Genomic DNA, 27,328 nt, shown 5'->3' on the forward strand with positions numbered 1-27,328 from the left:
TGTGTGTGTGTGTGTGTGTGTGTGTGTGTATATGCACACCATGTGTACGCCTGATACCTGCAGTGGTCAAAAGAGGGTACTGGGTCCCCTGGAAGTGGATTTATGGATGGTTGTGAGCCACCATGTGGGTGCTGGGAAACAAACTTATGTTTCTGTAAGAGCAGTAGGTGCTCTTAGCCCCTAAGCCATCTTTCCAGCCCTGGATATATAGACATTTTAATAATCTCTATTACTTAAAAAACCTATTATATTTAATAGCTAAAACTAGTATCTGACATATTAGTTTATAATATGGTAATTACTACCTCAAGCCATATAAATAAAAGCTTTTTAGAATCCTCAATAATGTAAAAGTATAGTCCTACAGACTATGCTCAGTGGACATATTTCAGGCCGTCTTTATACTTGAAATCAGTTAGACAATACAATTAATTACCACTGGATACACTATAGCTGCATAGTATACAACTTTAAAGACTTAGCATCATATAAAACTAAAACTGTGACTAAAAAAACTATTTCAGGGCTGGAGAGATGGCTCAGTGGTTAAGACTGTTTGCTAATCTTACAGAGGACTGGACTTCAGTACTGAGCACCCACAGTGAGAAGCTCACAATCTCCAGTAACTTCAGCTCTAGGGGATCTGAAACCCTTTTCTGGCCTTAGTTAGCACCTGCCATACATGTGTGTGTACACACACACACACACACACACACACACACCCCAAAACCCTATTTCATAGGACTGGGAATGTAGTCCAGTGGCAGAAAGCTCATGGCAATGTGTAAAGCTCTAGGTTCAGTTTCCAGAACAGCTAAACCAAACCAAACCACACCAAAAGCTATTTCATAAAACTCAATAATACTTTAAAATGAAAACAAATACACACGTATTCTAAGCTAGAAGTATATTCAGTTTTTTTTTTTTACATTTAGTTATTTGTGTATGTTTCTGCCACACTGAATGGGGTGGAGGTCAGAGGACAGCTTGTAGGAGTTAGTTCTCTCCTTCTCTCCTTCCACCTATGGGTTTCCAGGACTGAACTCAGGTCATATCAGGCCTGAGGGTAAGGGCCTTGACCTGCTGTGCCATCTCACTGGCCTCTAGAAATATATAATACTAAAATCATTTCCAATCATTTTATTGGTTTTTAGGGAACAAGGTAGTTTTGCTTCAACTATAATCAGGAAAAGTGGATTTCAAATTGAAATCTGACTGTAATTGTATGTTTTTAAATGAAATTACGAAATGCAACGTAACAAGCTTTTGAAAATGATGTCAGGAAAACAATCTGGTTATGTACCTAAAAGGAAGTGATATAATAATTTATACTATAAATTATTAGATAGTTTTAGATATAATAATTGTAAATTATAAAGGCTTACTAAGAAGGTCTATAGTCTGTCCAAGTTGGCTTTCTTTTCCCATCAATGTTCTTTATTTCATATCATAAGCAATTCAACTTCTTTGTAAACAGTAATCAAGATAACATGTTACTTTTTGAGACTTCATTATTCTTCAGAGGCTCTACCTGAATTAGGGTATGCTAATTTTAGAAGGCCAAACTACTAAATAAACACCCTATTTCTTTTGGATCAATACACTCATCTAGAAAGCATGTTCTAACCTTTTAGACTGCCCAGTAGAAACCTCTTGAGAAACAGCCAATCTGAGGAGACTGAAACACTAACATAGCATCTTCACTAATGTGAAAGAACCAGCTTAAGTATTAATGTAAATTTTTTTGCAAGGAGTATAAAATTAGTATCATTATAAACACATTTTCAGGCTTTGTAAAAAGTAGGTATACTTTGAGAAAATCTTTGGATGTACTTTTATTATTTGAATGATCAGACTGAAGCTCAATGTAATGAAAAAAACTTTGTTATAATCAAGAAATAACTGATATTTGTGTGCAAATATCAACCTCATCAGAATTGACATGACCCTGTATCACCAAAATCTTATTAAGCCTTTAGATACCAGAGGCATGTATGTGATATCAAATAACAGTAGGACTCAATATTAAGACCCTAAATTAAAAGAGCTGAAATTTGTCATTTTTTTCTATGTAGTATACAACTGTGATTAGAAAATGAGAAAATGAAACACTGTTATGTTTTTCAGTATTGAAATACAAGGTGATGTCAATGTGGAAGATCTGCAAATAAACTGGAAGGTCTAGACAGATCAGCAGTTGTGTTTAATTTTATTTAATATTCCTGTGCATTGTAGTCCTGGAACAAATTATTCTTCTCATTAAATTTATTCAGGCTTTGGGTATGAACATCCTAAAGTAGTGCTTGACATAATTCCATTTTCTTTTTGAAAAACTGTTCTTTAGACTTATTTATTTAGTGTGTTAATGGATGTGTAGAGGTCAGAGCACAACTTTTGAGAGTCAGCTCTTCCTCCAACATGTGGGTCTCAGGAATCAGTTTTAGGTTGTCAGGCTTGGTGGTAAGTGCCCTTAATCTGCTGAGCCATTTTGACTTGCTGGTCCATAATTCCTTTTTCTAGAGGGGTAATACAAAACTGAATATACTAAGCAACTAGTATATGGTAAACTATAAAAATGACAAATATTATGGAGAAAGATTAGGAACCAAACTAAGAGATTATTAACTACTGTTAATGTGACTACCATAACATATTGTAATATAGTAATACAATCAATCATTTTATGCTCCCATTTGCTTAGCCATTATTGAAAAGCTATGAAGAAAATGGTTCCCAGAATGGGCAGTAGGCATGAGTAAATTCTTTCCTGTATGAGAAATGTATGAGTAAGGCTGCTTAGGATAGGACATAGGGCAAAAGAGGAGAGCAAAAGCAATATGAAAATAAGCTATAAAATAAAAAAATGCCTGAGCTATAGACTGCTAGATATCAGAGGCATGCTATTTGTTAAAAGCTATCTGGCCAGGCAATGGTGGTGCATGCCTTTAATCCCAACACTTGGGAGGCAGAGCCAGGTGGATCTCTGTGAGTTTGAGGCCAGCCTGGTCTACAAAGCAAGATCCAGGACAGGCAACAAAACTACACAGAGAAACCCTGTCTCAAAAGACAAAACAACAAACAAATTCTATCAGAGAGGGTTCATTCTGAGCAAAGAGGCACAGAGAGCAGAACAGTCTTCTCAATGAGATTGTTTTCATAATAAAATGAAAGAAAAGACTGCATTTCTTTTATAGCATGTACATTGCCACAGAGAAGGTAGAGAAATAGGTTCCTGTAATAGTTAATATTCATGATATCAACTTGAATGGATTTAGAATCACCACAGAAACACACCTTTGAGGAGTGTCCATGAAGATATTTCCAGAAAGGTTTAACTGAGGAGAGAAGACCCACCCTGAACGTGGACAGGACCATCCCATGGCTTGGGGGCCTGGACTGAATGAAAAGAAGAGTGTGAGTTTTGACACTGTCATTCATGTTTCTCTGCTTCCTGATGCAATGTGTCAGTTGCCTGTGTTCCTGCTGACACAACTTTCCTGCTATGATGAACTATACCCTCCAACTGTGAGCTATAATAAGCTCTTCCATTCTTAAGATGCTGTGTATTCTGCTGTAAAAATGAGAAAAGTAACTAATAGAGTGCATAAGTGAGTGAAAGGATGTTGGTTAGATGTTGCCAGCACTGTCTGAAACACCAAGAAAATAAATGTATTACATGTTACTAGAAATGGTCATTAGAAAAGAAAAGAGAAAAATTCTATAGTAAAATACCGGTCACTAAACAGTTTACCTGCAATACAGCTAGGACTGAAGTTGGTCAACAGTTACCTCTGAAATCCAGGACCTTAGGAAGGTTGTTTCCTCCACCACTACCAGCTCTTTCCATCTGGTTTTTTCAATAATGACAACGTTTCTATGAGTATAATCTATTTGTGAAACTATCTAGTTACATATTAAGTAGATCATCTCACTTCTTAAAAGGAAGATCAAGTTTGGGGATTGGAGAAAAAGGACTTAAAAACTGTCTACTTTCATTTGTTCTCAGGCACCCCTCCAGCCCTCTGTGTTCTGACCTCTTAGATCCTGCTGTGTACGAACACCACCCATACTCTGTCTTGGCATTCGAAGAGAAGTTCTTAAAGGAGTATGCCTCTGCTCATCCAGGTAAGCAAGATCCTCCAAGTGGGCAGAGCTGGTAGCTAACAAGACAGAAAAAATATAGTTACCATACATAAGTCTAGAAAACTTAAAAAAAAATCTAGTTGCTATCTTCTATACCTTTGAATGAAAGCTTACACCAGCAGAAAATACACCCTTCAACAGTATAGAATTCACTTATTCTATGCCTTTAAAAAACCAAGTAATTAAAGAAAAACTTAAATTTCCTTCTACTTGATTCTTTAAGATAGAACATCATGATCTGTCACTTACCAAGAGGTTCTATGACATTAACAGAGAAATATATTTCCTATTCAAATAGAGAACAGAAACAAACTAGAAACGCCTAAAATTATCACCTCATTAAGTTGTAGATAACAGTATAAACAAATTAGTATTTGAAAATAAGTGTCTAGTCTAATATAAAATGCTATTTTGCTTTTAAATGTCTGAATCATGAAAATTACAATAAAAGAAACAAAAGGGAAATTTCTTGATGTTGCTGAAAAAACAGACACATTTCTACTAAAAGTAACAGGGAAATGAAACCTTGTTTTATATGAATGCTTCAACTTGGACGGAATACCAGAGTACTGATCTTACTGCATGAAAACACAGTTACCAACTTATCACTGATGATTGGCATAAATATGGCAGAAGGGAAGAAAGCCCGAGGATTATATTCTCATGACTGCTGGGTCTCAAATGTTTTGCCACAAATTCCCTACAGACTACTTTCTATGTAACAAACTCTATTACATGTGAGATCTGTAGAAGATGATGTGCTAGTTAGTTTTCTGTCAGCTTGACACAAGCTTGAGTTACCTGGGAAGAGGAACCTCAGTTGAGAAAATACCCTCATGAGATTGCTTATAGGCAAACCTGTAGAGCATTTTCTTGATTAATGACTGATGTGTGACAACCTAGCCCATTGTGGAGGGTACCACCCCTGGGCAGGTGGCTCTAGCGGAGAGCTGTATAAGAAAACAAACTGAGCATGCTATGAAAAGTCAGTAAGCAGCATTTCTCCATGGCTTCTGCTTCAGTTCCTACCTTCAATTCCTGTTCTGACTTCCCTTAGTAATGGAATGTGACCTAAGAGTTGTAAAGATAAATTAAACTCTTTCCTCCTCTATTTGCTTTTTGTGATGGTGCTTTATTACAGCAATGGAAATCAAACTAAGAGAGTTTACATGGTGGTTTGACTTGAAAGCTTTACAAGCCCTTTTACTATCAGTAATATATATCGCCTCATCTGATACCTGATTATAAATGAGCAAAAGAGGAAGCAAAAGGGGTAGAGAAAACAGCCTAGAATTTTCTCATCTTAAGGAAATAAGCCCACAGACAGAAAATATAGTGGATCACATGCAAGCTGTTCATGGTGACTGGACTTGGGGAATAATACTTACTAATTTGTTCATTAATTTATTCACTCAGTAAAAACTACAAAATTGGCAATAAAAATGTCAACACAGTCTCTTAATAATACTTTTGCCATGCTTTTTTTTTTAAAGATAAGGCCTCACTATCCTTGGCTGGCCCTGGAGCTGTCAACAACACAATCTCATATATAAAAAACTTCAAGTGTTTTTATGCACTGATAGCAAATATTCTAAAAAGAAAAAAAAGGAATAAAAAATTCTAATTTATAATAGGCTCAAAAACAATAAGTGAAATATCGAGGAATAAATTTAATAACGAAAGAGGTAAAAGAGCTCCACAATGAGAAATTAACAATAAAAGAAACGAAAAAGGGCCAGGCAGTGGTGGCGCACGCCTTTAATCCCAGCACTCGGGAGGCAGAGGCAGGCCGATCTCCGTGAGTTCAAGGCCAAAATGGGCTACAAAGCGAGTTCCAGGAAAACCACCAAAGCTACACAGAGAAACCCTGTCTTGAAAATCAAAATTAAAAAAAGAAAAAAACAAAACAAAATGAAAAAGGACCCCAAAATTGGAAGGACATTCTGTGCTCATACATTAGAAGAATTGATGTTAAAAATGTCCATGCTTTCTATATCCAGTAACTTTAAAAAAAAAAAAAAAGATTGTAATGTGTGGTTCTCTTGAAATTTTCTTTTTAGGTGACTTAATGTATCTTAATAACTACTATAGGAGCTTCAGAGCAAAGGAAGTGGCTTAATGACCCTGCAAGGAATTCTCCTGGTGATAGCTTTTATATTATCAAGTAAGAGATTATATCTCAGTGTGTCTAAGCAAGTCTTTCTCCTAGAGTAGGGGAAATGCTTTTCCTTTGTGACAAGATGTGAAGGTATGCTTTTTTTGTATGTATGCATTGTATACTTTGTATTTATTTGTAATTTATATTTTAAGAATGTGATAGTTCAGCCTGAATGTCTTAAAGGGTGGGCTTCTGTTGATGGGGAGGGAAGCCTTTTTTTTTTCCTGTAGACTTTTTTCAGCTAACATCATCTGAGTCATAACCAGCCTGGCAGTATGATGAACTAGATGCAGAGGGAACAGCTCCTTGGTGAATGATAAGTAAAGGCAGAAAAGATAATGTCATATCTCCATTGGGGAATGAGCATGAGCCTGAGATTCTTACTACTGATGAAAACAATGTCTCTATGTGCAAAAAATTAAGCAAATGAAAGCAGCCAATATAAAGTTATGGAATCTACTATGTTTAAAAGTTAATGGCTTATCAAGCTTTTTCCACAAAAGTAAAGAATTGACAAAAAACAATGAAGATCAAATGTCCATCTCAAAACACTGTTTTTATAAAAGCAGAATGAAAAAAATGAATGAAAATGATACAATAATCCTGGAGTAAAAAGAAGCTGAAATTATTGATACAAATGGGATCAAGTGGGTTGAGAGGCGGCTGTGCAGTGTGTCAATCTTTCTTTTGCCTCATACAGGTTTCTCTTCACAATCAGAAGAGTTGTTTCATTTCATCTCGGAGTAGGAAACAGCAGTCTGCTGTAACAGATAAGTTTAACTTGAATCTGCAGTATTTCATGTTAGGGATAAGTGCTTATTTTTATAAGAGCTATGGAGGTATTGAATATGTCACTTGCCTGACCCTTTCCTTCGGGGATAGTGAGCAGTTTTCCCATCCAGCTTTTTAGAAATTCTAGGCCTTGTGCCAGTGGGCTTTCATGATGGGATAGGAGGTAACAGGCTCTTGCATCCAAAATAATTCCATCACAAAAGCCTTGCATACACGATTAGTGCCTGCTTTAATCACATTGCTTACAAAACTAAGGAATCTTTTTCATTTGATTATCTGAAAACCCTGTGAAAGGGATGTAGCATGCATTATGTGCTAGAAGTCAGATATGTTCATCTTGCTAAAATTTAAATGTGCTAAATGTAGTTGTGCTTAAAACCATTAAATCATACAAATTAATAAAATACTTCACTAGAGAAAAAAACAAACGTCCATACTATTAAAAGTGATCTATAGACTCACTGAATCCCTATCAAAATTCTTCACAGAAGATATTATATTACCTGACTTCAAAATACCCTATAAAGCTGTAGTAATCAACACCACATGTTTGGGCATAAAAATACTTAGGTCGAAGGAACAGAATAAAGATTGAAAAAAAGCTATACAAGCAACTCATTTTTAGCCAAGGTGCTAAAAATATACACCAGGGAAAGTAAGCTTCTTCAGTAAATGGTGCTGGGTGGCTGGATGTGCATAAGCAGTGAAAACACTCATTACTCACCATATGAAAGAAAACATGTCAAGGTTCCCAAACTATGAAATCACTCAAAAACAAAATTAAGCAACCCTAAGTGGAGAAGGGATTTTGGAGAAAACTCAAAACCGAAGTACAAGGAGCCAAATAGGATTACATCAAACTCTTCCTGCCACTTGAAGCTTCTCCATTCCCAAGTAATTTTCTGAGAAAACTTTTTGTTATATTGTGTCAAGCCTCGCCCTTTGTCAAAACATGCTCTGGTTATACTTTCTCTGCTTCACTGAGTGATCTCCCAGTCAAATCATGAGCCCAGGTTGGCCTCAATTTACTAAGCTGAGAGTGCCTTTGAACTCCTGATCTTTTGCCTCCACTCTCAACTGCTTGTATTTATAGGCATGTGTCTCTATACTACTTATGTACTAGGTTGTTTAGAGCAAGTGGTAAGATTTGATTTATTTTTGATCATCCTATCTCTTCAGACAATGACATTAATGTCCTGAACATAATGCTCAATGTAGGTTTACTTACATTTAGTGATCTGTTGACTCTCTCCTCAATCCCATCACCTTTGCTTTACAATTTTACACTACTAAAAATATGCTTGGCCTGGTGATGTACAGATCTTTCTTCAGACAATGCTGATGCTGCTTTTACTTTTTTTGATAGAATATCATCTATCATATTATGTAAATTACTTATTATGTTTATTTTTTCCAACTAGAAAGTAAGCTTCATGGTGATAGAATCTTTTGTTTCCTAGTGGATTATAGTTAAGTGCTTTGAACAGTGCCTGTTCATGCTCAATAAACACCTGTGCAATGATTGAATATTATACATTTATATCTATATCTTCATCTTTGTATCTATATCTTCATCTTGAGTTTCAGGTATGCTTAAAAAATCAACAAGCAAATTAACATTGTTCTTATGGGGCAATTTTGAAGATAACTATAACAATAATACCATCATCCTCTACAAAGACTCTTGAGAGCTTGGTAGGGACCAATATATTCCCATGTTGTAACGCCACTCTTACTTTGAAACTGTACTGGCAAATATTTTTGAGATAATTATGGCAAGTTAAATTAGTATCATAATGTTTAGTGAACACTTGGCAAATATATGAGATAATTATATAAATTCAAGTGAAATGAGGGAATAGAAAAACAAATACGCAATAAAATATTTTAAGTAAAAGGAAAAAAATCTAAAAAGAAGTCAATAAATCCTGTCATTTTAAAATTTTGTTTTTAGTAGAGGAAGAGGGAATAGGAAAAAGAGAGAAAACTTATTTTAAATTAGTTTTTATTAGATTGAAATAGCTGAAGACCATATACTCGTAAAGCATTTAACAAATAAAAGCATTTTTAAAAAACTGAATACAGTTTAAATATATTCTGGACAGAAAACAAAAAACCCAGAAGACAACATTTGGTAGAGAGCATTTCAGAACCAACTCCATACTGACTGTAGAAGCCCATTTAGTTTTCTTATGTCAGTTGCCACTAACGCAAACAAACCATAGGAATACAGCCATCACTCTTGCTGAGCTAGAACAGGGAGGTTGGAAGGACACTTCTGTTTCCTACTCTTGAGCAGAAGCCACTTTCCTATATTTATACAAATAAAGTCATTATTTTGACTGCTGAAAAAACCCTTTTGATTTTCTATAAGATCTTCATTATAGTTTCTAATTAGATTCATTTACATTCCCTTAGATTCCCAGTCTGCATTTACCTGCTTAAGGTCTTTTCTTAGAAAACTGTGCTGCTCCAAGAACTAACAAGTGGATGGAGAGAGATTATATTTTTAACGGAGTTTGTGTTTTTCCAATAGAACCCTCTTTCCCACACAAAGCGCAGACGACAGCTGCTGCAAACACTTCCTGCTTCCCACATACCTCCAGTTCATTGCCAATCTCATTTTAAGACAGCAAAGATGACCATAGACAGCCAGCTGATAATTCCAGCCATGCAACCACAAATCCACAATAGTCACTTCCTTCCAACACAAAGCTTAAAAACAAATATACAATAGCAATTCAAATTATGCACGCCACAGAACTCAGAGTTTAAAAATTTCATTGTTCAGAATTTTAATTTAAAGGTATATGAAATCTAAATTTGTATTTAGAAAACTGAGCAACTTCAGGAAAAACCCAATTTACCGGCCGTCATAAGTCAGCCTCAGTCATTTCACCACTCAAGAGGCAAGTGCTCTCCCTCTAGCTACAATCCCTAGTTCATCAAGGTGAAAGTTTTTATGCCTTTAGTAAATAGTACTATCCTTAATGTAGAACCTGGAGCTTGTAATCAGCACATTTACCCTTTTAATTTATGTTAGTCATGTTTCTAAAACTATACAGCTAAATCTGCTTGACCAATATATTTATATTTATAATGCAGTTGATAAAATACAGATGATTATTTTAGGAACTTTAAACATTTGCTATGTGCTGACTCTACTGTCCCTGCAAGTTTTTACTTATAAAACTCCAAACAGGGTCTCTGTCTCACAGAACAATTTTGTTTCTCTTTCACTTAGGATTTTCTTTCTTTTTTGAGATAAGGTCAGCATCAAACTCACTATGTAACTGAGGAGATGGCCTTGTTTCTTGCTTCTACTCCCCACTTTCCCACTTCCAAGTTCTGGGACTACAGGTGTGTGCCATCCATCATGAGACTTAGGCAAAAGAGGGTAATTTTCTTCCCAAAGTAGGCAGAAATACCTAACATAGCAAGACTCACTTAAGAAATTATTTCTTCAAGTTTTAAAAGTGACACAAATGGTATTTTAACTTTTTTTTTTTTGTAAAGATAGTGCTTTGCTAAGTGTGTCTCCCAGTCTGGTTGCAAACTGACCATTAAACTGCATTAGCCTCCCAAGAGCTAGTTTTATAGGTGAGTCAGCACACCCAGCAGTCAATGCAGTTGTTCCCACTGTTATTCAACATTATTTGAGCTCTTTGTATTACTCATATTAAGTTTAAAAAAGAAGGGACGTTTAAAAGTTGTATTTGAACAGTCTTTTATTTCTAACATCCATATCCCCTTTCCATGATGCCTGGGGCTATGTTTAAGAAAACTGAATAAGCATATGGGTAACGAGAAGAAAACAGGGGAGGGACAAACACTGCACATTTTCTCTTGTATGTAGAATCCTGATTAAAAATATTTTCTATGAAAGTAGGGAGGAGACCATTTCTGGGGATCACAAGAAACCATTGGTAAGTAGGGACGAGGGAGGCTCATGAGGAATGAGTATGGGCAAAGTACAATGATATATGAAAATAAAATGAAGCCTATTTTTTGTATGCAAACTGAAAATATACTTGATTTTTTTCCTGTTTCCTATTTGAAAACCTCAGTTACTTTTTTGTTTTATGAGACAAGGTTTCTCTGTGTAGCCCTGGTTGTCCTGGAACTGGCTCTGCAGGCCTGGTTAGTTTCTAATTCAGAGAGCCACCTGCCTCTGCTTTCTGAGTGCTGGAATTAAAGGTATGTGCTACTACACCCAGCTTCTCAATGATTCTTGATTATCAAGAAGGTGTACCTTCCTCAGTTTGCGGGACCATTCCTATGTACATATGAAAAAGATTGTGAAAATAAGTATACATATAGACAGAGGTAAGTTAAGGAAACTAACTTAAAATTGACCTAGATATATTATTTAAACTACCAGATTTTGTGGTTTTATCAGATTCTTATACATTACATACTTAGCAGGGTAATTCCCTATGAAAGTAACTTTATTTCCTTACATTCTGGAAACATTTTAAATTTACAGTCCATTGAATGTTTGAAAATGACTTATTTGGTTCACAGCTCACTTTCCTGTCCCCTGTGAGAGCAGACTAAAACCATGGTTTCCAGAGACAGAAAACAATCTAAAACAAACCATTGTCTAACCGCTGATTTGCCCTTTAAGTAACAGTAAACCTGTTTGTAATACAACCAACACTGATTGTAAGAATTACCTGATAAAAGTATTTTGTTCAGCACTGCCATGTATACTATTCCAAGAGTGTAAGATCCTAATTCTTCAGGGTCATCCTATCTGGCCTCTAATGGTACATTCATGTTTTTCTTTTTCTCCAATTTTACTCACTTACTTATTGAGTGGTTTATTATGTGTGCCACCTTGTGACAGTTGGTTTTCTCCCTTTACCAAGTGGGTTCTGTGGATCTAACTAGGTAAGAGTAATGCCCATCCTAGCTAAGCCATCTCATTAGACCTTCATTTTCCTTTAAAGATGTCTGATCGGATAGGTGTTCTGCTAGCTAGAAAGACTTAAAAATGACACTGCTGTGATCTCCTGGCATAATGATTAAGGATAATATAATTTTGTTTTAAGATTGGGGAGAAGGAAAGGGAAAGGGAGACACAAAGTATGTAGAGGAAGGAAATATTCTCCAAACTTGAATTAAAACAAACTCAAATGACACAGAGAAACTAGTGTTATATAATATAAACAATGCACATGCAATTAAAATGATGAAAAGATATTACCAAGATCAATGTCCACTAAAAATTTTGATAGACTTAAACAAAATTCAAACTTTGGTGCTTTACAATATATCAATACAAAATTAAAAGATGATCAACCAAGTGGGAAAAATATTTGCAAACACATGTCTATAGTCAGGAAAAAAATATATATATATTTAAAATTCGGTAAGAGGGCAGACAACTCAATCAAAAGCTGTACCAAAGTTCTGAGTAGAGATTTCACTAAGGAAAATGATTAAGTACTAGTAAGTACATAAAATAAGCTCAGTATTATTAATCATTTGCATAATGCAAATTAAATCCATAATCAAATTATCACCTTACATTCATTAATTACAATAATAAAGGTAAAACAAATGCTACTTGTGGAAAGGATGAAACAGGAACCCTAGTTCATTGCTAGTTAGGAATGTAAAATGGCACAGCCATTTTGTATACTTTGTAAAATAGTATGGCAGGTTCTTAAAAAGTTAAATACAAAATCTAACATATGAATGACAAGTACACTCCTAAGTACCTACCTAAGAGAAATGAAAATATGTATGTCTACAGACTCACAAACATGGTCAAAGCAGCACTATGAACAGAAATAAACTGACTGTCCTTCAACTAGTAAGCAATACTGTTTGTGAACACTTATTTTTCACAGACATTCTGAGTACAATTACTAGGTTTTAGGTAATATATATTTAGCTTTAATAATACTAATGTATAACATACTCTCATCATTCACGTACAGTGATTTTAGTTGCATAACATCCCCATCAATGCTTGGCAATGCCATTCCTTCTAATTTTGTAGCTATGATTGTATGTGGTATTTCACAATCATAGACTGTGAAGGATCTCATACTTTACTTAGTGAATCTGGATGATGGAAGAAGACAAAAAACTTCAGGGTCAGAAATGCAAGTTTATCACTCAGGGAAAAAGCAGTAGCAGAAAAAAACATGTTTCAGTTCCCTAATACCACCTTCCACAGGCCAACATGAAGGGGGGTAGGTGATATATTCAACTGGCTGCAATATGAGAGGCACTGTAACTAAATGAGAATCAATATGCTTTATTTAGAGGGACCTAAGAGAGAAAAATTGCTGTCACTATATAAAGGTGAAAAATCTTCTAGATGAGCCATTCCTTCATCATCATATCTGATAACAGATGCTGATCATTTATTTCCCAGAGGTCAGAACCAAAAGAACAGGTAGGGAAGGAAAATGAGTGGCAAGAAGCCAGCACCAACATAATGAACCATTTCATTGTTTGTTTTGCAGTAGAGTCTTGTGTTTGTACCTCATGCTGGTCTGGCACTTACTCTGGAGCTGAGACTGGCCTTCAATTACTGACTCTTGTCTGCATCTTCAGAACGCTGCAACTATAGGGGGGTACCACCACAACTGGCTGCAGAACTAATACTATCCCTGGAAAGTAAGTCTAATGACAATAAATGTTTTATTATTCCTTATCATGAAATATTGGTGTCCAGGAATTAATTTGTAGAGAGGGAAAGACAAAATTTTTATTTTGTAGTCTGGACAAAGTGCAGATGATGACACATTTTGAAAATGTCAGAATGGCTATTTCTGTAAAACTCCTGGTTTGATTTATTAAATAGCAACATAGCTGTATTAAAAATATCCCTGACATCACTCCCGTGTAGTTACTGAGGAAAAAAATGACTTAGTATTTCAGTTACTTATCCTCCTATATCATCCTTTTATGACTGAGCCTGCTGGTGGCATTTGAATTGGGAAATGAAAGTACCTGGTCTTCTATACTAAGAGAATAAGAGTTTTGTGAAAATATGAACAGAGAGAAAGAAGAAGCTGTGTTTCTTCTTCTCGGCTCGTTTGTTATCCCTTCACACAATGGATGATGATTTCCGATATTCAAACTGTACCAAAATATTCTTTGATTAAATAATGGTTATTAAAATTCAAGTTTTAAAAGCTAAAACCTCAAACTGAAATTCTTTTTTGTTGCAGTACTGGGAATTGAACCCAAGACCTTATACATGCAATGCTACACCACTGAGCTACATCCCTAGCCCTTAAAATTTTTACAAACAATAAGACTAACTAGTTTATATGTGGTAATATTTTATCTGTGTCCCCAAATAAAGTTTATCTGAGGATCAGAGGAAAAAGCCAGTCACTATAGTAAACATAGAGGTCAAGCAGTGGTAGCACATGCCTTTAATCCTCACTCAGAAGGCAGAGATCAGTCTGGATCTCTCTGAGTTCAAGGCCACACTGGGAACAGAGCCAGGTGTGGTGGTACATACCTTTAATCCCAGCACTAATCATAAAGGTCTGGAGGTCTGTACAGACAGACAGGAAGTGACAGAGCTGGGCAGAAAGAGGAAGTGATGTAGCTGGTAGAGAGAAGAAATGAGTTGGCAGAAACAGAAAGGCATGTAAGCGTGAGTATACAGGAGTATACAGGTCTCTCTGGAAGCTGCAGAGCTGGTGAGGTGAGGTTAGCTGCAGCTTTTCCTATTCTTCTGATCTCTCAGGTTTAACCCCGATATCTGGCTCTGAGTTTGTTTTTTTTTTTTTTAATTAATAAGACTGTTTTAACACTTCATTCTACATTTATATACTTTTTTTCCCCTCTTTTTGATTTTGTTATATGTTTCTGCAAATCACAGGAGGAAAACTAGGAAACCACTTTATGAAGATGAACCTTCTCTTAGGTTCAAAGACATATATGCTACTGAAACTCAAGTGGATGACTTGTCTTATTTTCATTCATTACATATTCAGCAAAATAGTCTAAAAAAAAACAAAAAACAAAAAACAACTTACCTGCTACTGAATTTGGCCGAGGCATGAGATACAAAGGAATAGACTGTACTGATTGGGATAAAACCGTTTCCAAATTCCTCTCTTGGATCTTATTGAGACTGTATGTGGAGGCAGTCATGTTTTCATCTACTCGATACAGACAGGAGTCCATGCTGGATTTCTGAGATTGCCAGGGTTTTAGGTTTCCTCCAGATCCTAATTCTTTACTGCTTTCCCCAACATATTTTGTACGCTCCATGTTTTCTGAATAATTTGTCAATGTAGCTGAAAAAAAAAGCATAAAACAAATGTGTTTTAAAAAAATCAAGGCGGGCGGTGGTGGCGCACGCCTTTAATCCCAGCACTCGGGAGGCAGAGCCAGGCGGATCTCTGTGAGTTCGAGGCCAGCCTGGTCTACAGCGCGAGATCCAGGAAAGGCACAAAGCTACACAGAGAAACCCTGTCTCGAAAAACCAAAAAAAAAAAAAAAAAAAAAAAAATCAAAAGAAGATATTAATCAGTTTATGATTAAAAATTCATTAGTAGATAAAAATACTACTAACATTATCTTTTAAAGTTACCATGTCCATTTGCCCCTAGAAGTTTAAATAACTGAAACCATTATACAATCGTATCTTACATATATTTTTTAACACTTTATTTAAATAAAACAAGCAAATTCATATACCAGTGCCAAGGGAACCGAGAACAAGGACCATCAATGCTAAAATTTTAGAATTACCAAAAATATACTTGCATATTTTCATGGACTGCCAGAGGGCACCAACAGTCCCTCCAAACTCACTATCCCTCTCATTTTCTTTTCCCTACTTAACTTATTTCCTGGCTCATGTTTACATTCACATGCACACACACACCAAAACATACGACTAAAATAACAGTGACTAAGTAGAAATTAATACAGTAGAAAGAACCTGATCAAATAAGGAAGCGACACAGGCCTTCCTTATCCAACTCTTCTCAGTTCTAATCCTTTCATATCACTTGTAAGTGGCTTGCTAAAGAATAATGATTTTAATTAAATCAAAACCTGAAAGGTCTTCTGGAATTATATCTATTCTTACTAATAATTATACATGAGGAGGAACATTTCATAACCCCAGAAATGAAAAGATGAAAAATAGTAAAGTCTAAATTATTGAATTTTTAGTAATAACTACAAAAGAATGATGGCTATCATCCCAGGAGAGTTTTATACTTAGTTCATGTTCTCTTCCTATAATTTGAAGGTTTCTATTGCCAAAGCAAAGAAAGAAATTGAGGAGGTAATTTCCATAATCCTATTAAGTGAAGTTTTCTTTCTGTAAATTTAAGTGGAGTTCTAGATTTCTGTAGTACAAAAGAAGATGAATTAAAAAAATAAAATCTAAACTTTTCTTTAAGAAAAAAAAAAAGCCAAGATTATTTTTTTCCACCACACAAAGGAAAAAGATTTGGAAAAAGGAACTTATCTAGAAAAGGCGACAAAATAAAAGATTCAACTCTGAGACCCGAGGGGAGAAGAGTGGTGGCTCAGGTCTGTACCACTTGGGATGCAAGGGGGATGATTACAATTTCACGGCCAGCTTGGGCTACACAGTAGGCCAGCCTGGTCTATAAGAATGAGACCCTGTCTCAAAACTAAAATGAAACCAGAGAAGAGGTACACATTCTACAGCCCCTCAGAAGAAATGAAATAACGATCACTGAACACTTTTGGGAACTTGTGAATGTTGGAAGTCAAATCCTCATATTTAGTACCTTTTATTTTGTGCATAGTAATTAGTTGTAAAAGCCATAAGAAATGAATAACTTATGATCAACGGCAGGCAGCTAACAAAATGAAGCAAGGAAAACTGCGTTCCTGTATCTTGGCCAGTCTTTGTAAACAAGGATAAATCAAGGTAAGCAGAAACCAAGGATGAAGTAGGTGGTGGTAACTTTAAAAAAGAAAGCAGCTGTGGAACCCAGAAACTCTTTTTAAAAGGAAAGCATGGAGAACAAATTAGGGACTGAAAATGACTCAGAGGCCTAAGAAGTAAGGAAATTACACTCAGAAGAGCTCAGATATGAATTAAGTAATAGTTATTTCTTACTAGATAAGCTTTAATAATAGTAATAACAATAAATTCATATTTAATATTTTATAACTTGTATTTTTTGGGTGTGGTAATACCTAAGCATATGTTCTAACACCGAATCTATAACTTTTAAATTGTGTAAATGTACATTCCATTTGGTCATCAATACAACACTCTAAGAGGGACTGGTGTTTCTATTCTCATTGTACACATGAAGAACTGATGCTTGCTAAAATTAGGCATCTTGCCTACTGCTACTAGAAAGCAAGTGCCTTTTAAGTAACTATTGGGGGTCTTAACCACTTACTAATATTGTAGCAATTCTTTTGTTGGTAATGCCTTACTTTCTGCACCAGATTGTATGTTTCTAGAGGGTAGTTACTATACTTTCAGGGTTTTATTTTCATATTTAAATTTAAAAACTTAGTACCAGGGAGCTGGAAAGATGACTCAGTGGTTAAGAGCACTGACTGCCCTTCCAGAGAACCTGGGTTCTATCCCCAGCACCTGGAGTTATGTAACATAGTAGCTCACAACTGTCCAGACCTCCAGTCACAGGAGATCTGACACCCTCTTGCTGTGGATTATGCTCATTGTTAATAATAAAACACTGATTGGCCAGTAGCCAGGCAGGAAGTATAGGTGGGGTGACCAAACTAAGAATGCTGGGAAGAGGAAGGGCGGAGTCAGGAGTTGCCAGCCAGACGCAGAGGAAGCCAGATGAGAATGTCATACTGAGAAAAGATACCAAGCTGCATAGCTAAACATATGTAAGAATTTTGGGTTAATTTAAGTGTAAGAGCTAGTTAGTGATAAGCCTGAGCTACTGGCCAAGCATTTATAAGTAATATTAAGTCGCTGAGTCAATTATTTAGGAAGTGGCTGCCAGGTATATGGGAGGTGCTGGTGGGACAGAAATTTCCGCCTACACCCTCTTCTAGCCTCCATTGGTACCAAGAACATACATGAAACACAGACATACATGCAGGCAAAACATTCATGCACATAAAAATAAAGAAATCTTTAAAAAAAAAAAACCACAACAACCAAACAACTTAGCATCAACTTTATAATTCCACTTGAAAAAAGGAGAAAACAAGTGAGAAGACCCAGGCTAATCCCCACTATCATCTTTCCCAAATCACAGAGAAACAGGGAACAGTAAACTCTGTTTCTGGCTGTGCTGCTCTGGCAGTTTTGGAGGATGCTGCAAATGTTAACAAGATGCAGAAAATAAATGTGCTCATTCTTCAGTGCAATTTTTATAGTACTTGTACTAAAAATATTTCTACCTAGGGTATAAATATATATGTTACCTGAGTAAGCATTTAAGTAAAGAAATAATTTACTTTGAAAAAAATGTACATGATGGCATATTTTGGAGATATATAAGTGAAGTTCTAAAATATATGTCAGTGCTGGTAAAATGTTTACATAGCTCCCAGTATCATATTATATTCAGGTATTTTAAGACTGGGAAAGATTTTTTATTTGTGTTAGGAAAACAAGTAGAAGAGACCAATTAGACTTCCTTTTTAAGGCTACTACCAAAAAATAAACAGACTTTGAACTTTCAGCTTTTTAGAAGGCAGCCTTTTCAATAATAGTCTAGGATTTCAACAAATGAGAAAATGTATTGACATGATTCTTTCCCAGCTCTCAGCCACTCCAGATAACAATTCCACATTCACTAAATTTGGTCACTTGCTTCGACTAATTTAGACTAGTTGGCAATGTGGTGGTTTGAAAGAAAATAGCTCCCAAAGGGAGTGGCACTATTAGGAGGTGGGGGCTTGTTGGAGGAAGTGTGTCACTGTGGGGTGGGCTTTGAGGTCTCTTTTGCTCAAGCCTCCCTCAGTGTGACTGTCAGTCGACTTCCTGTTGCCTCTGAGTAAAGATGAAGGACTCTCAGCTCCAGCACCACATCTGCCTGCATGCTGCCATGCTTCCTGCCATGATGAAAATAGACAGTACCTCTGAAACTGTAGGTGAGTCCCCTAAATAAATGTTTTCATTTATGAGAGTTGCCGTTAGCATGGTGTCTCTTTATAGCAATAAAAACCTAACTAAGACAGGAGTTGGTACCAGGAGTGAACTGTGATTCTGGATATGAAAGCCAAATAAATCCTTTCCTCTCCAAGTTGCTTTTGATTGTGGTGTTTAATCGCAGCAACAGTAACCCTAATTAAGGCACCCTGGGAACAATTACCTTTTAATCTAAGTTTCTCAAGACTAAGAAGAAATTCTACCTTTATTATAGTAGAGTATACATAGTTTTACATCCAGACTGAACCACTCTATGCTTATCTCCACAGATGCTTAGAAACTTGGTACTGGCTACTAACCAAGACAAAGGAAAGTGGAATATGTGCTGTTTAAAGTTTGAAACTTTTTTGGTGCACCCAGGACTAGCTGTTTACGAATAGCTTATACCTGAAGGATTTAGACAGCCTGTTTTGGCTATGTGGCCAGAGGGCATCACTAATTTCAATGGAAATTTCTAGAAGCTCTCTGTGACAGCAAGGCTGTCTGTACAAATCTTGGTTCATACTCAGGTCAGAGCACATGTGATTATGGAATAGTGGAGAGCTTCATCTGGAAGTAGTTGGGTCCACTTGTGCACATCTGCACTCTCTTCTGTTCTACAGTACCTTTACTGTAGAAATTTTACTGTAGATTTTGTAATAAGTGCTTTCTGACAAAGTTTATATAGCCTTTCAATGACGTGATCCTATTTGTTCTCTATAGATTTCTTATAGGATCACAATACAGTATAAGGATTCAAAGATTATATCTGGACCACAATCTCTGCTTAACAAAGTGGGTGCTAACCTCATCAGGTTAATTATGAAGAAAAATGTCATTTGGTCTTTTAAATCATTTCAATGAACAAAGTGTCCAGATTGTTTTACAAAATACATCTTGCAATATAAATATAGTCCAATGACTACTTCAGATCTTCTAATGCTAAGTATTACAAGTAGACACTTTGGAAAGATGATGGAGTTGAGAATACAGAACTATGAAACTCAGTAGTGAGCCTGCATATTTCTGAAAACAAACGAGAAAGGCATGAAAAAACTAATTCAAATTATCTAGCACTCAGCAAATGATTCAGAGGGCGACTTGGATGAAATAAAGAACATAACATTCTGCTGGACTAAATATTCCTCCAGGAACAAAGGAGGAGCTGTTAACTTTGCTTTTTGGCTACAGAAGTGAAACATAACCATTGAACAAAGGATATGGCCACAGAAATTTAGTCTGTAGGTGCTAAATGATATTAAGATATAAAATCGGTTATTTCAAAAAACTCAAGACTGAAAGAAAAAAATAATCCCAAGATTTGACTGAAAGGGGGACTCAAGATTTAAACTCTTCTGAAGGGAACTGTGATTTTCAGGTAAATAAAAGGCAGAAACTAAAATGGATTCACACTTCAGTCCATCATTTGCTACACATCCATTCCAAAAGAATCTAAACGAAACTTGGTATGAAAAAGGAATGTTAGAAATTGTATGTACACATCAACAATTTTATCTCAGAAAAACTGGGGTTATAAAAATTATTGCTTAATGTAATAGTGATAGATTATAATTAGTAGTATGATAAGGCACAAAATTTTATGCTAAAAATTATATCAATACAAATTACAAATATAAAATTACCCTGCAAGTATTTGACAGTTTCCCACCTCAGACTTGAGGAGCACTATGATGGAAGGAAGCATTGTGAAGGAAGATATGATGCCATTAGAGAATGCTTTCTTGATACATACTGTATCATATTTAAGGTGAATCAAGACCACATAGGATCAAAATACCTAGTAATTAGAAAGTTTTCAGGACTCCAGAGAAGACATTTACATATTTATAGTATTTAAAAATTGAGGCATTTCTAGTTTCCTGTTTATTATAAATAGGATTTTAAATATTTTGGCATGCTTGCCAGAGGCTGATGTTGGGGATCTTGCTTAGCTGCTCTTCATCTTTTGAGAGTCAGCAATCTCCAAGGGATCCTCCTGTCTTGGCCTCCCCAGTCCAGGGGTCAAAGGAGCACATCACTGTAGCAGAGGTGGAACTTGTTCTCATGCTTGCATGCAAAGTACTTTATCAGCAAAGCCATCTTCCCAGTTCTCCTTTATAATAATTTTTGGACCTATTTTCTTAATTTTGTTTTTGAATTTTTCAGTTGTTAGGATATAGGAGTGAAATTTATTTTTGTGTTGATTTTGTATTATAAAACTTTGTTATATGCTTTTTACCTACTCAATATCTATTTTAAATAGGTGAATCCATGCATTGACATGTATACTGTAAATAGCAGAGATATACTTATTGCCATGACATTCATACTAGCCACAACATATATCAATGCTCTGATTTGGTAGTCCTTCACAACATATATCAATGCTTTGATTTGGTAGTCCTTCCACAACATATATAAATGCTCTGATTTGGTAGTTCTTCCACAACATATATAAATGCTCTGATTTGGTAGTCCTTCCACAACATATATAAATGCTCTGATTTGGTAGTCCTTCCACAACATATATAAATGCTCTGATTTGGTAGTCCTTAAAAGAAAACCAATCCAGAAAAAACAGTTAATTTCATTTGTTAATCGCTCTCATAGTTCTTGGGGCCTTCAAGTTTTTATTATTTCTTCACAAGACTCCACTCACTCCTTCCATCACACTTTTGTCTTCTCTGGCTTTGGGGGTACTGCACTGCTCCAGCTCTGCTATTTACCTAATACTTGATTTTGTTTCTAGTGGCTCATTTTTCTCCCACCTTCAATACTTGCTGCTTTCTTTGTGCTCAAAGGTTTATGCTTAGCTTTTTTCTTTTGCATATGATGGGAAGTTTATATATGAAATGCAAAGTAAAGAGAGACACAATTTTATAACCATTGGATTTACTAAGATTAGTAAGTCAAATAACCCAGGTCTACAACTTCATATATGAAACTCTGAATCAGTTGTGCTACAGAATACAGAAATTTTCTAATTTCAGAAAGGCTAAGATTCATATATAAAATTACATACATGATTGGGGAGTAGCATCTTAGTATGAAATATAGTAACATTTTTCTAATAAAATCTATAAATATAAGTGGTGAGCAGGAAAAGAATATAAACAACCTCACATAGTTCAGATGAGATCTTGTAATCAAACATATTTGGTGTAAATTTATCTTAAAATACTCATAGTTTGGAATTTTTGGAATTACAGTAGGAAGTCATGACAAAGATATGAGAAAAAAAGAAAAGAAGCTTTATACACTGCTGGAAACACTCTGCCACACTTTATAAAGTTAACTAATCATAAACCACATGACCCAGAAATCAGGTATAAATTTGAGGACAGCTGTGAACAAATGATAGAGGCAGGGGGGTAAGCTAAATGTTCATAAATGGAATGTGAGGAATGTATACTTAGTATACTTGAGGTAGTCAGAGAAAATGGGTATTATATAGTTCTTTAAAAAGTTTTATATTAATTTAACATGCCACTTTGTGTATTTCACAAATACACAAACACACACACCACAGCAATATATACTTTGAAAGGCTACATTAAAATCTAAGAAGCTATATAAACATATTAGAATACCTACAATGGAAGGGATTGAGGATAAAGGGCAAGTAATAAGCTGAAAAAAGCTTTACACAGACTAATCTGCATATACAAGGAGTATTACTAATTACACTCTGTACTTACAGCCCAGGAAGAGAAAAACACTAATTTTGTCTAAGGATAAATGTGAATTTGCATGTACAGTACTGAAGGGTAATACTCTCTAGCCTTGAAAACACTTGTTTCCTTATTTATTTCTTATCCCTAAGTGCTCACTTAGGGTTGGTTAACAGCCAAACTTTCTGGAGTCTAGAGAGAAATCTAGCAGTTGGTAACTTAATTAAAATAACTTTTACTTAAGAAGGGAGGGCAACATGGTTCATTGGATAAAAGGCATTTGCTGTCCAAGCTTGGTGACCTGAGTTCAATCTCCGGAATCCATATAAAGGTGGAAGTAGAAAACTGATTCCACAAATGTCCTCTGACTTCCATGTGCCTGCGGCATCACATTCTGCCCCCAATCATGAGTATACGAACACATGTGCACATACAGAAATTATAAATAAATAAAAGTTTTTCAAGGAACTTTTTATTTTTCTTTACTTTTTACCCACTGAAGTAGGGTCTTTCTGTGTAGCCCTTGGTGGCCTAGACCTTCAACCTTCCTTCCCTACCCTCCTGAATGCTGGGCTTTTTAGATGTGCAATGTTTGTTCACTTTTTTTCCCTATAAAAATTTATCATCCTTGTTTTGACAAAAATATTTAAAAATACTTGCTTACATTCAAGTATCTGTTCTCTATGCTGCCAATGGAAAGTTTTCTTTTAGCTTACATTTAACATTCTCAATTATACTTTCATTTGCATGTATCTGTAGAACCCTGAGTTCCTAAAGCAGACAATGAAGACCCAACCCTATTGCAGTCACCTTCTGTGTTCTGGAGGATCTTGTCATCTGGCTTTAACAGACACATTCCTAACTCAGTAATGACAGACTAGAAGGAATGTTCATTTATGCTCAAAGGAATCAATCCTGAAGCAATTACTCTAGCTCCTGACTTAATCCCATTTTTGAAGAAATCTTCATTTTTCTTCTTTCTCACACACTTAAATCTTGACTATATTCCAAGAAGATATGAAGATTTAAATCTTTTCTTAAAATAGGATGTGCTGTAACACGACACAGGAACGCATCATGTATTGCAAATGTCTTCTTGAATATTGCAAAATATGTAGCTTCTAGCTCTGGCTTCATTTTTGTGAGTTCTTCCTTTGTCAATGACCGTTTTCTGAGCTTCTGCAGTTTCTCCTTGAAGCATCAGAATCAGGTCTTGATGGTGCTGGCAGGATGATGCAACTGCAATCTATACTATCAGTGAAGGAATCATGAAACCACATTGCTCAACAGAAGACTCACTTTGGCAATTTGGCATGACCTCTCTGTGACTTGCAGAGAAACAGCTCTATGAAGATTCACATTTATTGTTTTAAGTCTGGGGTCTTGTCGGGGCTGTTGTCCAGGCCTTCCTGCACCACAGCTGCTCCAAGGTGACTGCTCAGTCTTACTGTCTGTATTTTATACTTCCTCTTTAGTCTATGCAATGTTGGCCCTAGACTAGAACACTCTTATCGTCCGGTTGTCAGGCAGAAGAGAAATACACAGAAAACACTCTTACATTCAGGAATAAAGCCCAACTTTCTTTACTAAGACGTTTTCTTTTCTTGGAGTATAAACATAGCTTTATACTGCTATTGTTCTTATCTGAATAGAATGTATCTCAGACTATTTGTTAAAATATACTTAATAACCCAATTATTAAAGGAAATATATTTAAAAAGACACAGTTCATTACATTTCCCTCCTAAAAGCTTTTCAACTGAGAAAGGCCTTTCGGCTAGGCTTTTTCAGCTGAAGCCCTTTCGGCTGGAGCTCTTTCAGGCTGAGGAGTTGGTGAGGTAAGACGTGGTGGATGCGACTTGCTCATCTTCTTTCATCTTTCAGCTGTCACCCCAATATCAGGCTCCAGGTTTTTATTAAAAGACTGCTTAGGAATTCGTGTTACAACTATATCTATTCACCTGTTGACAGTCACTTTGCTGACAGCATCATTTGGCTACTATGACTAGTACAGGGTATGGAGAATTCCTACTGTATGCTGACTGAGATTCCTTTAGCTGTATACCCTGAGTGGTATAGAGGACCATATAACATGTCTTTTTATGGGCGATGGTGGGGGGTGTTTACATATATTCATAGTGATTGCACTAACGTACATTCTCAATCTATTTTCCCCATGTTTTTCTCTAGCTATTTCAAAGTTTTAGGCCTCATATTAAGGTCACTGATCTCCTTTGGTTTTATACAGTATGAGAAACAGAAATTTAGTTTTATTCTTAAACTTTTTTTTGATTCTTGTGGATTTCACATCATGCATCCTGATCTCATTCATCTTCCCTCTGCCCTTGCAACTTCCCCTCAACCCAAGATAAAATAAAATTTAAAAGAAAAAAAAATCTCATGGTGGAAGCTGTACTGTGGCACAGTGAGTCACACAGTATACCCTTTAGTCCACACATCTTTACTTGTGAGTGTGTATTATAATGAGTCATTGGTGTGGTTCCAGGCCTCTGGCTTCTGCTATACTGTCAATACTGGTTCCTCACTGGGACTCCTCTTGGATTTCCTGCTGTTGCAATGGGTTATAGAGGTACTGCAGCTCTGGATCTGCAGGACCAGCACCTTCATATGCTTCAGCAGATCATAGATGGGATGGATGTTGGGATGGGCCAACTCCCAGTCCTGGTTCTGGCCCTGGGTAGGTAGCTGGGTTGGTCAGCCTGCCAGCTCTCCCTCAACCTTACCACCAGGGCGAGCTCTCCAGCACTGCCCAGACTAGCTCACCCAATGCAGCAGGCAGTAAGGGGCAGTGCCATTTCTCCTAGTCTCATGCCCTCAGGGCTGGCTCACTCACACCCATACCACCAGGACCAACTCTTACTATGTTGCCCAGGTGAGGTTCAGGGTCCACTTTTCTACGAGCTGCAGCTGGTAGGGGCAGGGCCAGCTCTCCTGCTTTCATGCCCCTGAGGCCATTAGTCTTAATTTTTGAGGGACACTGTCTCACTGAATGTGGAACTCCCATTTCATCTATACTGGCTTGCCAGCAAATCCCTGAGGTGGGCTGGAGAACGGGGAAGACGAACAGAGTGCTCAGTTCTGCTCTGGAGAGGGAGAGGAAGATCATTTACTTTGCCTACTGTAGGCTCATGCTTTTAGGCTGCATTCAGCAGTAAACCACCTTGTAGTAAACCACCTAGGCTCAGAGCACCATGTCTCCACAGGAACCCACAGCATGTTTTTTTTTTTTTCTTGTCATAACACATTGGTCTAAGGTCCCAGAATCATAAGCAACAGAACAAATTTATTCTACTTTGTTAAGGGCAGAAAATAGGATGTCCTACTGATAAGAAACATGGTCAGAAGGGGCTTCCAAACCTCATCAAAGGACTGATGCACACACAAGACAGACATACCCCAGGACAACTCAAATTGCAGATCTTTAGCCCTTTAATCTTAATCTCCTTTCTCTGTTTTCACAAAATTCTACTACACTAGTGAAGAATTAACTTTTCTGGACAACTACTGTGACAGCAGAGACAAAATATGGAATTTACAGAAACTAGTGTATAGAACATTCTATATCTTACCAAATAAGGCCTGAAAAAAAGTGATTAAATAAAATAAATGTTTTTCATTTTGTCGACCTTTATCACTTCAACATTTTAAAAAAGAACAAGTTTACATACATATCTCAAAATACACCTCTGAAAACCTTAAACTTGCATTTAAAAAATAAAAAGATACAAAGTGATTATTATAAAAAGAAACTCACCAATGATACCACTGTCCCTGCTTTCTAGGGTGGAGGTTGGGCTGGTGACAGCCCCATAGCTACAGTCCTTGGCAGCTGCATTTGTACTGACTGGCGGGAGCGTGGAGCAGGGGCTGCTGGCTGGCGGAGAGGCAGTGCTGCTCGTCAGGGTGGAGCAGGGACTTATCCGCTGGGCGATTGCTGAGGTCTGAAAAACCAGAGTCAGTACAAAGTAAGGTCAACTGATAAGCTGTAAAATGGATCTCCAGGCCAAACAATAACCGGATTAAAAAAAAATCAACAATAATATCCATGTAGCCTTTACAACTGTTTTTTGCTTTCTACGATGAGATCCCTCCCATGTTCTACAATTAAGGTTAAACTTGACCACTTAACACGAACAGACTTGTGGCAAGTTTTTCTGCTTTAGACTAACAGAAATGTCTTTTTAAACACAAAGTGCTATTTCCAATCAATGAAACTTTTCAGAAGGCTTGGAACTTTGTCTTGTTAAAAACTTTCTTTGGCTAGAAAAAGAATGACTCTGCAGCTATGAAGAAATAAAAAAAGTTCTTAATGAAAAGAAGGATCTTACTGATACACAGGGCATGAATGCAGAGCAAAATACCTTATTCTATAAGCTTTTCTATTAACACAGAGTAAATGATGTTTATTTAACACAAAAATCAATTCTTGTAAAAAGTAATCAT

The 27,328-nt window shown here is 36.3% G+C and overlaps 1 protein-coding gene across 14 annotated transcripts in view; it reads right to left on the minus strand.

Annotated features, from left to right (window-relative positions):
* Positions 1 to 27,328, minus strand: part of Tanc2 (tetratricopeptide repeat, ankyrin repeat and coiled-coil containing 2) — a 314,497-nt gene that overhangs the window by 109,669 nt on the left and 177,500 nt on the right. For all 14 annotated transcript variants that reach the window (XM_052756540.1, XM_052756535.1, XM_052756531.1 and 11 more), the window contains 3 exons: positions 26,640 to 26,826; positions 15,109 to 15,372; positions 4,035 to 4,160 (listed from right to left, as the gene is read on the minus strand). In XM_052756540.1, coding sequence (XP_052612500.1) covers positions 4,035 to 4,160; positions 15,109 to 15,372; positions 26,640 to 26,826 — 577 coding nt within the window. The remainder of the gene's footprint in view (positions 1 to 4,034; positions 4,161 to 15,108; positions 15,373 to 26,639; positions 26,827 to 27,328) is intronic.

The sequence above is a fragment of the Peromyscus californicus genome, unplaced genomic scaffold (genome assembly GCF_007827085.1).
Source record: "Peromyscus californicus insignis strain IS unplaced genomic scaffold, ASM782708v3 Scaffold_3__1_contigs__length_106647218, whole genome shotgun sequence".
NCBI lineage: Eukaryota > Metazoa > Chordata > Mammalia > Rodentia > Cricetidae > Peromyscus > Peromyscus californicus.